This window comes from Protopterus annectens, chromosome 4.part1 (genome assembly GCF_019279795.1).
Source record: "Protopterus annectens isolate FY-2018-M chromosome 4.part1, PAN1.0, whole genome shotgun sequence".
Taxonomy (NCBI): Eukaryota; Metazoa; Chordata; order Ceratodontiformes; family Protopteridae; genus Protopterus; species Protopterus annectens.
In genome coordinates this window covers 469,442,418-469,455,349 of record NC_056734.1, presented here as the reverse complement: position 1 = coordinate 469,455,349, position 12,932 = coordinate 469,442,418, and the positions used below count along the sequence as shown (strand labels likewise).

At 35.0% G+C, this 12,932-nt stretch overlaps 1 protein-coding gene across 1 annotated transcript in view; it reads right to left on the bottom strand.

The window, feature by feature from the left end:
• LOC122801232 (mucin-like protein) overlaps nucleotides 1–12,932 on the bottom strand; it is a 468,953-nt gene that overhangs the window by 380,238 nt on the left and 75,783 nt on the right. Inside the window, exons 7-9 of the mRNA XM_044070784.1 lie at nucleotides 10,958–11,083; nucleotides 2,556–2,669; nucleotides 1,997–2,107 (exon numbers count right to left, since the gene is read on the bottom strand). Of these exons, the coding sequence (XP_043926719.1) occupies nucleotides 1,997–2,107; nucleotides 2,556–2,669; nucleotides 10,958–11,083 (351 nt within the window). The remainder of the gene's footprint in view (nucleotides 1–1,996; nucleotides 2,108–2,555; nucleotides 2,670–10,957; nucleotides 11,084–12,932) is intronic.

Genomic DNA, 12,932 nt, shown 5'->3' with positions numbered 1-12,932 from the left:
CTGAGAGGTTGAGAGGTATGTTTGGCTCCACTATAGCTGCCCTCTGAGAAGACATGGGCTTTCCCACTCTGCATTCTCCATAGCTCATCATGCACATGGAAGGGCAGCCTCAGCAGGCTCAAGCTGCTCAAGGTATTCACTTACTGCTTCTGCATGGTGCCACCCATGTGGTTCGCAGGGACTCTCCCTCCCCAAAGATGGACAAGCTGGGAAAGTCCACTCACTCCCATTCTCTCCCCCCATCTCTTGCTGGCATCTATATCACTATTCAGGTTATGTTCCCCTGCAATATATTCAGGGATTTATCCCTCTATTCCACAGAGGTTCCTCCATCGTCTTCACTCTTGATGATCTGCCAGATGAGGAACAAATGCCCTAAAGACCCTGGAACTAGGATATTCTTTTTATTTCATGGCAAGTAATAAATAATAATTCTTTACTGGCTAATACATGGAAGTTTCTTTACTACTTCCTTGTGCATTTTTGTCCATATTTTTGCCCCTGCTGCCTGATGACCATTTGCCCTTCTTTTGTTCAATGAGCACATTCCCTGGATGAGAAGGTAATCAGCCAGACAGCCATCAGGGATGGTTTGTATTTTTTTGGTTTTCTCCCCTACCCTGCTATGCATTACATGACAAAGTTAGGAAGAGGGGACGGCAGCAGAGATTTAAATGCAGATTACCCATTTTTATACCCAGTCTTGTAATTTATGCATATTTACATGCATGTACATGCAAGAACACTTGCAAGCACAGACACACAGACACACACATACACACACACACACACACACACACACACACACACACACACACACACACACACACACACACACAATGCTGAGGACATCATAAATTGTCACTGAATCTGGATTACAATAGTGACCTCAAATCACCCTACAAGTATTTTTGTTGTGTATGAAAATGGAAGTTCAACAAGTTTTTTAAGTCACTTCTGAATTATTCATTCCAGACCTGCAAATGTAGAAATATCTGAGGAGTGGACTTGAGTGTCCTTATGCAAGGCATTATTAATAAGATGGCACTATGTATCAATAAGATACGCCACTATATGAAATAAATACAGTCCTTTTGTCCTTCTAACATAGAAATAATCACACGCACAGTAACCCAGTCCTACACGTTTCTGACCTGCTGTAAGTTATATATAAGACTGATATTTTTAGAAGGACGTTGTCTTGTTTTGCAGATCAGTCTACAATACATGCAAATGCCAAATGACTCTTGTTGAACTTGTTCTCCCAATTTCTGGGATATCACAGTATCACCTAATTATCTAAATCTAAAACAGTGTTGAGATAAACTCTTACCCCACCTACAACTGAAAGCACAATACTCAGGTAAAACATACCACAAAAATAATCAAATATCAAAATAGACCAGTGCTGCAAAAGACTATCATGAAATTTCAAAGTGTCACGAACAAGGCCTATAAAATTTCTGGGGACAGCAGACCTGTCCCAGCAGTGCTCTATCATCTCTAGGAAATTGTTATACACATTAGTAAGACTGCTAGATAGTCCCATTTTATATATCCTGTTATGAAAATTATTTCCAGGTCATCAAATTTAGAATTCAAGTCTTCTATGTCAGTGTAAGTACGTTTCAGATGTAAAAAGTGATACTTGGTTATGTTGGTGATAATGGTGAACAGAAGCCAAAAACCCACATGGCATCTTTTTACCAGTCAGCCTGAACTGTCTATGCCAGCCAAAAAAGTATACATATGAAACCATCTCTCTGATTTACTATGACATTTAGCATACTAGAAAATGTGAGAATATCATATGTAAAAAAATAGTATTCAGTACAATAATGTAAAAAGAAGAATATATAATAATAATGAATTCATAATTAAATAGAATTTTCTTTAAAATATTATCTTGGTTTTATGATGTTAAAAAACTTTTAAAACACTTCATATTTACCACTAGAAATAAAGGTTTTGACCTTACAAATTTATATTGCTATACCTTTGTTGCAGAGAGTACCAGTCCATCCAGGTCTGCAATTACATTGGAAAGAGCCAACAGTGTTTATACACGAGCCTTTCATACAATGAGATGATTTACATTCATCTATATCTGTAAACGAAATGAGAATTAATCTCCTGTGAACAAATCTCTTATAATACTTTAAAAGTACACTGTTCAACAAGTACATTGAAAGTAAGTCCACTTCTGTTGCATAAGATAATATCCAAGCAGAATTTAACACAATGGAAGGTATTATCAGTTTCTGTGAATAAAACAAAGATTTAGTGTTCTCATTTTTTGCGGAGTCTACGTCTGGGATTCTGAAAGGTTTAGCATTATGTGGAAGCCTTTTGTTACCACAGAGGTTTTCCTCTTGTGGAAGGTTAACATGGACAGTGATCCTGCAGATGAAATCATGTGCTAATGTTGCAAACAAACAATAAGTGTCTATATTCTGTTATTTAAAGAGGTAGGTTTCGTAACATAAAGGTATCTGTATGCTGCATCATCACATGCATCCTGATTATTTAAATTATGAACAAGTTGGAGTATTAACCTGTGAAACAGCCCTGCCCAGTCCATCCTGGTACACAGATACAGCTGTAGGACCCGGGAGTGTTTGTACAGGTACTACCATGGTTACAAGGGTTATTGAGGCATTCATTCACATCTAAAATAAAACAAAGCATTAATGTAAATAGAAGTGCATTATATCATTTTATTGTAATCTTCAGACAAAATAAATAGACTTTAACCATTATGCTTGAATCAGTCTTGTTTTTGTTTATTTATGTATTTATTTATTTATTTTACAGTTTGGTTTTCTTAATTCTGTAGATCTTTATGAAATATGTCACATAATTCTAATTTTAAAAGAAAACAATTGGTTTGATTAACAGCTTAAATCTGTTGCATATGGTAACAAAACATGTTGCAGTGACAACCAGTTCACCTTAAATGATATTCATGAATTTCCTTACAGAAGAATTTAAGAAACACTGAATGTTACTACAGAAAACTCAGGTCCATAGCAGAACCACTTATCGTCTGGCTAAATACTGCATTTTCTCACCTTAGTATTTTATCTCTGTCCATTATGTGCTTGCATCTTAATACAACATTTTGTCTGTGACACTCTCTATTAGGTGATGTCATATCTGTTCATTTCTTTTGCTGAAGCAGTATTTCCTTGAATACTTTTGAAGTTCAGACCTCTCTCTACTCATTGCATAATGACAGACAAAAATTGCTATGGCCTTTCTGGATGTATGTTACACAGATATGCTATATGATGTTTTTTCTTTCTCTTTATAGTTGTGCATTCTTTACTCCACAAGATGTATAACATATATTAATTTGCACTGCATTTCTTAGTTGTTTGATACTGTATGAAAACACAGAAATTATGATCGAGTCTCCAGTCATAACCAGCTTATTATGTGTTCAAGACATGGACACCAAGGAAAAGAGAGAAAGAGAGAGAGAGAGTGTGTGTGTGTGTGTGTGTGTGTGTGTGTGTGTGTGTGTGTGTGTGTGTGTGTGTGTGTGTGCGCATGTGTGTGCATCTGTGTGTGTTTGCATGTGTGTAAGTTATATTTTGTATGTAAAATACTTCCTCCAGTAACAATTGCACATTACAGCAGAAATTATTTTCACTAATATATATATATATATATATATATATATATATATATATATATATATATATATATATATATATTTTAATATAAAAGCAAATATGAAACAATTTAACACATAGCCCATTATCTAAACATCTGTGGTGTCAGTCCTCACAACACCCCCTTGGTGGGCAGTATTTTCCCCAATAACACCCACCCTGTTAGGTATTATTGCTTGCTTATCCTCATAGACTGTTCTTCGTAAACAATATTGACAAAGAACTGATCTAAAAAAACTTTTGGAATGGAAATAGAACTCTGCCTCCCACAGGAACCAGTACAGCACTGAGTATTTTATAACCTATCAGTGTAAATTGTGTGGCAAAACAATTTTTCTTTGTGAGAAATTTTTTGAGAAACTTTAGAAATTATTTTAGATATATAAGGTGTTTTGTAAGGTATATCTAAAAAGATGGGTTATAGTGTGTTATTGTCCAAATCAGTGTTGTTATACAGTGATAGTTATTTCACACTGAATTGTCCTAATATTCTGTTTGGTCTTAGATAAACTGTCCTAGTTGTCTTCATAATCACTGCAGAGATATTTTGATCAAATCTAAGATTTTAATCTTCATGTATCCTTAGGCACCTCTCAACAGTGACTATTTTGCATATATGACCATTGATTTTTTTATAATAATCTTTCACACTATTCTTCCCAGTGGGTGGGATACTGCATTTCTTCATATTGAACATGGAATGTTGTTAGTACATCACAGGTATAACAAGAAATGCTGTTAGCACATCATAGGTGTAACATGGAATGCTGTTATCACATCATAGGTGTAACATGGAATGCTGTTAGCACAACATAGGTGTAACATGGAATGCTGTTAGAACATCATAGTTGTATGGAATGCTGTTATCACATCATAGGTGTAACATGGAATGCTGTTAGTACATCATAGGCATAATATGGAATGCTGTTAGTACATCCTAGGTGTAACATGGAATGCTGTTAGTAAGCCATAGATGTAACATAAAATTAGTACATCATATATGTAACATGGAATGCTATTAGCACACCATAGATGTACAGGGCCTAGCCCCCCTCCTCCTGCATTATTTTTGCATTAGCAGCAGAAGTAACCACATTCTCACCATGTAGTCATCTCCATTGCCTATTTTTAGCTCTAAAAATAAGATACCAACTATTATTTATGTAAATGCAGGAAACAAAAGTTATATACTTGCCAAAATGTTAGACTGATCTGTAAGAGTGGGTCCCGCCTCTAAAAATCTTATAAGACTAATAAGGCTGCAGACATTATAACTGCTCAGCAGTTCATTTTCCACAAGATGATTTAGAATGTGACTTCACCTATAATGCACCATACAGCTCTCCCTCTTCACATATGAAGAAGCTATATTAACAAAAACAGAATCCTCATTTACATATGTTATATGTCGCTAACAAGACTATCTCAGCCAAAGGAAGTAAAAGTGTGTTAAGTCATTAAGAAGGATGGATCTGCTCCTACTACAGATCTATTATTCTATTAAGTTCATAAATTTATTATCTGATAAGAGTGGAACTGTCCTCTGTAAATTCACAGGAATCCTAAGCTTTACACGAGAACACCCCAATAAAGGTATTCCCAAAGGTAAATCTTCACCTGTAGATCAGATCCAAGTTACTGTAATTTTGCAAAACTAGCTGGTAATAATATAGCTACTGTACACGTGATTTTGACAGTAGCATTTTATTTTAGCTGGCATAGTAGCCATAGCAGTACTATAGTGAGCCTTAGAAAATGGGGGTAAAGGCTTACCAAGTGTAATGTGACAAAATTTAATGCAGCTGAATAGACAATGGACAAGGGTAACTCTGTATACATTGTGGTCCAACAATTAAGAAAATAAATGAAAGAAACATTTGTGTGACTTGGTTCCATCCAAGTGCTACTTTAAAAAGTAGTGGACATCGATTCAGGACAGTAGGTATTCCAACAGAAAGCATATAATGGAAAAAAAAAACAGGCAAAGAATGTATTGGTTTTAGTTAGCTGTGGCTGCTACTTTAGGAATAAAGGAAGAATTTGTTCCAACAGTAATCCTATCACTATGAAAGACCAAATAAGGAAGGTTAATGGAAAGAGTGTGAAGTTCAAAAATTCTTATGGCAGAAAACATAGACTGGTTCAAAAGGAGACTGAAAATGAAAATAAAATAACAAGTCTAAAGGAGAAACTGGGTCATACAATGAAGGCTTCAACAGGAAAGTCACCTTAAAGAAATTCTGCAGAACCTTTTAGGGAAGCAAATGAAAAGCCATCCTATTACCGGAAAAAGTTAGAAATGGCATCCATATGAACAATTGGAGAATGACTTAAAACTGTTTTAAGGATGCTTGATAAAAGGTCAAGTAATGCAAGGATAGTAGCAGAGAAATAGTCTAAGGCCTATAACACTGCTCAGACCAAGAAATGTGTTATTTTGGTTCTTTATTGTTTTCTAGTAATGGGCTTCTGAGTGGAACAAAGAATGGATACAACTCTACCATGAAATTATAGACCACTGCCAAATACTGGAAGTGGAGAAACAAATTCACAAACTACAGAGAGTAATTTTTTGCTGTGCCTTACTAAAAAGATGGCAAAGAAAATTCTTTGTTGATTTCAATAACATGGTCTTTTTCAATAGATTTGGCAGAAGAAAAGGGAAACAAAATCTGACAGGGCCAATAAGCCATGAGGATAAACTATAAGAGAACCTTAGTGAGTCACTGAAGTGAGAGATAAGTGCTTGCATCTACTAAATTATTTTCAAGTGTCTCCTTTGGATCAAAGTTCATCCCAGAGCAACAGTGTTTCTCAAGGATATTTCTTAGCTGAACAGTGATAAGCTCATGTTGCAGTCCAGCATTTTAAATACAAAGTAATTTCTCACCCTAAGCTCAAATAAACTTGTCACTTAGGTTGTGATGGAGTAGTATGCATATAGCAAAGGCTTCTACAGCAGTGATCAATATGATGAACATAGTTCAGTTGTGTAAGCAAGCTTTCCATAATAGTAGATGTTAGAATGATCACTGCTACAGTATCTGTTCCTTTCCTCCACCTCCTTGTTTGTTTGTTCATTGTTTACTCGAGTGATCTAATTATGGGTTAATTTCAGGTACCCCCTCAATTTATCTGCTAATGAATTGGACTTCAAAAGAATATGGACTGCATCCAGAAAACAGTTTGTAGATGTAGCCCATTCTTACTCTCTCATTTTCTCACCGCTACGACCAAAGGGTTAGGATTGAGCTTCTCCTTGGCTGTTGATGAGCAATACTACTGCTGCGCTGTCTTTGTGATCAAGCCTCCTGTAGGAAGGGTGTATGGAAAGGTCTGCAGAGTCAGAAGGACTGTTGTCATCTCTAGTAAGTAAATATACAGAGAGTTCTGATGATGTACAGGACACATTGAGCTTTCTGCCCACTGTAATATCTCTTCTGACCTTACTCAATTGTGATGACTGTTACTATGAAAGGTAAAAGATGGAAAGGACTGTCTAAGAAGAAAGTGTTGGCGTTCATCTACAATGAGAGTTGTCATTTGCAGATCCAGTGCATATGCATTAACTTATCGAGATTTCGGAAGAAGTAAAATAACTTGGTTATTAAACTAACTCAGTAACAGATCTCATTTGGTCCCATGGTAAGGCTCTTACTCATCTTTTCAAACAGTCCTTGATAGTGTCCCTCAAGGGTCTATACAAGGACCTTTACATTTTAATATTTAATTAATGCTACATGTGAAACATTCCAAACTACCTCTGTCATACAACACTTAGAAGTTTCTACCCTAATGTGTGCATCTGCTATCCACCATCCATTACAAATCAAATCACAGCTTAACAGTCCTTATGTGATATTGAAAGTGGATTACAGACTGGAACATACTACTGAATACAAATAAAGCCAAATTAATCCTGTTCATGCCTGCCAAACTATGAGCCTGTCCACACTTCCAAATTACATCTTTTAACAAAACCAGGACTGAAAACACACCTCATACTAAGCTGCTAGGCATAATTAATGACAATCACATAAAATATGGCCAACACATAGTCTATATTATACTTAAAACCCACATCATATAAAAATAAAAAAAAATACCTACTAAAGAAGCTGTGTTAACAACAACCATGACCGTCTTTCTTCCAGCCTAACGTATGCAGGTGATAATATTTACCAGTGTTGCAAAAACTCAGTTTCAGAAACTCAAACAAACCTATACTACAATTGCAAGATTTGCTACTAAATTAACTAGTAAAGACCATAACTGCATAACTCTAAGGACAGCAAACTGGCTTAAACTGAAAAGCACATTGGTTATCTCTAAAATCAACATATTCAGTGTAGTTGATAAACATAAAAAACACCCTATTATTAACAAGCTTGTAGAAATATGTAATCCTGCTAGACCTCTATGATCCCACAGATTTAGATAGATAGATAGATATACAGATACATAGACAGATAGATGGATTGATAGGATCAAAAGCCAAAACAATGTTCTGTGTATAATATATTTTACTAAATTTGTTATCACTGCTCTCTTAAAATCATGCTTAGCCCATGTCTCCAGTATCACTTCGCTGCATTGTATCCTTTGGCTTTGTATTCTTTTTTTTTTTAACTCAGTAATTGTACTAACGTATGTAAATACAAATCATTTTTGTTTGTGGACCTTCACAAAAGCTTAGTCAGATGATCCCAGTAGACAAAATGAAAACAAAAATATACATAAAAAATATATATAACGAGCACATCTTTTCCTCTTTGAACATCTATATTTCTAGATCAAAATACAATGCCTTAATGTCCATGTATGTATTGATATCTACTGCTCTCTGTTTCAGGTGATGAAGTGGTTTTAATATTAATGTTCTTGTCAAATCATGGTAACATTTTTTTTTCACTTACTTCTTGACCAATATCACTGGGGATTCATTCAAATGACATAGACCCATATATAGATATGCCTATATTAAATAATGTGCAAATATCCATGCATATGCATTATGTATAATTGGGGGCTCTAAGCTCGAAATAGTAAGCATGTAAAAAAGACAAGAACTGCAAAGTACATCTGAAAATACATCACATTTTTCCTGCGTTATCAGTAATAATTTGCTGTATTACATAAATTATACCTAATATTGTACTAAGCTAGAGAAAGAGGCAATGTCAGAAAAAACCTAGTAACACCAATTAAAAAAGCGTAAGTAAAACAGTAGATAAACTGACTGCTGATATTATTGAGTATAAAAGTGTAAGCATATGTCTGACATTTATTCCAAGGTACTACCATCCTTCTGAAAAATTCTTTCGGCAATAGTCAATTTCATGTCATTCAAAAGTGAGATTAAATTATCAAGCCATCTTCCTTCTGAAATTATCAAGAGGAGGTAGCCTAGTGACATAGCTATAGATGCAAATTTCAAAAAACAAACAAAAAAAAAAAACAGTTCCAACAATTAATTATTCAGAGTGGCAAGGTCGCTCTGAATAGCAGTAACATTATATTATTTCATCACTTGTATGTTTTTTTTTGTTTTGGAATTGGGATGCAAGTCTTTGTTTTCAATACGTTATTAAGCAGTACATTTGGCAATTTGGTGGACATTTGCTTAAATATGAGAAATGAGTAATATAGTTAATCGGGATGTTCAGATTTGTTTTCATCATGATATATAAGCAGATATAAAACAGCAAAAAAAAAAAAATGAGAGACAACGTACTCTTAGAGTGTGGAGTGTATATTTGGGCTGACTATTACGAATTAAATTAAAATTATGTCTTTAAACTGTCCTTATCAAATCATAGGCCAGTGCAAGTGATCGCAAGTAGAAAAATGATAAAAAAGGCAACACATTTCTATGCAAGCAATAGATCAATTTATGGAGTAGAGATTTCACACAGTTGCTTTTTCTAGTAATGCAACCTTGATAAAGATGTTGCAATGTTTATAAATAACATAGTTAATACACTTTTCACCAAATGTTTAGCATATATTCAGAAACTGTGCTCACATTTATGGTATAATATACATGAATGAATCCTAATTTATTCTGAAAGGTGGATGGGTAGATTGAATATCTGTCCTATGAACAGTTCCAGTAATGTCCCATGTACTGACAGAAACCAAAAAACTACTGCAGAATTACAACATTTACATAATCCAAAATCAGTATTGTGTTTTATTAGTGAATTTCCAAAAAAACTACGTTTTCTTTCTGTATTTATATGTATCAGCATTCTGATGAAAGATTATCTGAAAAAGAAATTTTCAAGTATCATTATCTCTGTAGGTTTGAAAGAAACTCATGAAATCTGTTTAAATATCAACACAAATATTTACAAATTTCACTGCTTTTCTAACTGTATCCTAATTTGCATACATATTTAGACAAACATTTGACTAGTAAATAATTGAGTGCATATGGCTTATGGCTGTATCAGCTTAATATACACTATGTCAATATTAATTTGTGAAAATGTAACCCCTTAATCTTGCAGTAAAAATCCCAGTTATCGTCAAGAAGTTTTTTCTCAGGTCATGCTGTATCTGCCATTTGGATAGAACACACTCACAAACTCTTATACGTATACATTAAAAAGGCAAGTCTTTAATAAAGATAGAATGTTTTACTACATACTTATATCACATTGTTGACATATTATTCCATTGTGTTTTATTAAAAGATCCCAAAGAAATGGTGTTATGGCTATAGCAGAGTTAAATGCTAACAGCTGTAGAAAATGCATTTCTATTTTGCTACTTTGCTATTACTTTTAGATTTGCAATCAAAGAAGCTCATGTTTTGTTGAAAAATTAGTAGAATTAGTTGCTTGCTTTTAAAGACAGAGATTTTTGACTAAATTCATCACATCAATTCTAGATGATCAGACTAAGAAGCAGCTATCAGCTTTTTGTGTTTAAATTCAGTTGTATGAATATGCTGCAATGGCAGGAGATTATGGTGCAGAAGCAAAGGGCATATCTCATTTTTTTAATTCTCATAAATGTCTAACTGTTTGCCTGGTTTGGATATTAATAACAGACATGCATTAGGCATCCATGTCTGTACATATTCCCTCCATATTAGGAAGCGGCACCTTTTCCAAAATTATCTTCCCTTCTAGCATACTGAGTAACTGTGTCCATGCCTTGATCTTGTGTTTCATATACATCATGCATACATGCTTGGTAAGAACTGCCTAAAGTACATATTTTGGGACATAGAAATGTGTATACACGAACAAAGTACAATTAGACAGGCTTACCATCACACTTTGACTTATTCGCAATATTTAATGTATAGCCAGAGTTACATTCACAAGCATAACTCCCAGGTCTGTTAACACAAAGTTGGCTGCAGCCACCATTTTTGTTAGAACATTCATTGATGTCTGTTAAAAAAGAGAAAGAAAGAAACATTGAGTATAAATTCAAAAGCTTTTCGCTGATGATGTGAAACATTCGTACATTTCATTTCTCCTTTAACATAAGCAAAGAAAATATATCATATACATTTGACAACCACAGGGCCTCTTTGAATTGGAAGCCTGTATAGATCTGGCTCCTCTTTTGGTCTAGTACTACCTAAAGAACATTTTTGCCACATGAACTTTTCCAGCGAATCAACTGCATCATTCAACAAACATGTCAGAAGAACTTACAACATGAAACATGACAGCAAAATGTGAGTATAAATTAGTGTGTACTTCCCTGTTAAAATCCATTCTACTCTTTCACTCTCTGCATATCAATTATGTTATTACTATATTGGATCTTTGTAATTTGCTGTTGTCATCCATCCAAGTACTTGGCATATAAATAATATATCTTTGCAAATGACTGCATATGTATATAGTATTTATTTAGTTAAATATTACTTTACATAAAGGATTGTACATGACTTTAAGATAACTTTTCTCAATTCACTCTTTGATGATAGGGCTATCTGGCAAGGGAAGAGAATGGAGCTGGAGGGGTGTGGAAGGCAACTGTACAGTTTCTAGATAATTCTATCCGTGTTCCTTTGTCCTTTCATGATTTGCAATAGTACTTGGAATTGCCAGGAGAGATGATCCTGCACTGCCATACAAGTCAGAGAGTTGAGCAAGGTCTCAGTGATGTTGTGGCTATTGTTTCCTGGAGTCCAGCTTATTGTTCTCAAACTGTTAATGACTAATACTGCTTCCAGATAGGCAGCCTTTCTGAAGGTTATTCCATTATGTTTGCTCCATCCGGACCTCTGATTATTCTGTTGAACTTAGCCATACTTAAACCTGAACTGACATGATCTCTACAGCAATATTGAAAAGGAGTGCTTCAGGGTTTGAAAAATTTACATTAGTAGCAAAAGGGTAATCATTTTTTTCTCTTCAAGTTACTCTCATTCATGCTAAAATGTGGCCCAAAAGTATTTGCCCCACCAAATGTAGCATTTGTAAAGGACATCTTGGTATTCTCGACAAGACCCATCAACTGGAACCATGTGTGATGACATAAAATAATAGCTGTGCCTGTATCCTTGGCTAATTGTTTAACTGAGTTGTAAAATAATCTCATCATGAGGTTGTGGATGGATGTGACTACAGTCGCTGTATTAGTTGTCAGGCAGTCAGCTCAGTGGCTGTGTCATCTCATCTCCTAGCTCCCAGTGGAGTCCATTTGCAGTGCAGCATTTATGGTACATAAATAGAAAGTGCAGGGCACATGACCACGTCTAAAGTCTGTCCCTGAGCCTTGACTCCCTATTTTAGGGATGAACAGCTAGACTCTGCAGGATACCACCCTTTTTAAGACCAGTTGTAGTTACAATGTTATCAGATTTGGGAGCTTCTATCCAGTAAATCTAATCAGTTTGAAGCAAGTGGGAATTGTTTGATTTATCTTCAGGATAAGTTCCCCAGTACCAGAACATTTCAATACATTTTTAACCAAAATTACACTTTTCTTTATATATGGAATAACCCACAAAGATGGTTAGGTGGGTCCAAAATTCCAGCTGCATAGTCTTTTGTACAAACAGGCATGGGGTGTATTGGCCATTCTCCTATCCGCATTATACTTTCTAGAAACTCCTGAGAGCCCTGATAGACAAAGCAGAGCCATGGCTTATTCACTATCTGAAGTGGAGACTCAAATGAAAGGAGGAAATGGGTCCAAGGATGTTGAAAAAACTTGTAATAGGTGCAGATACTGTGGGGAGACCCTGCATAAAGCTTCTGCGTACTCTTTTTTTGCGGTCCA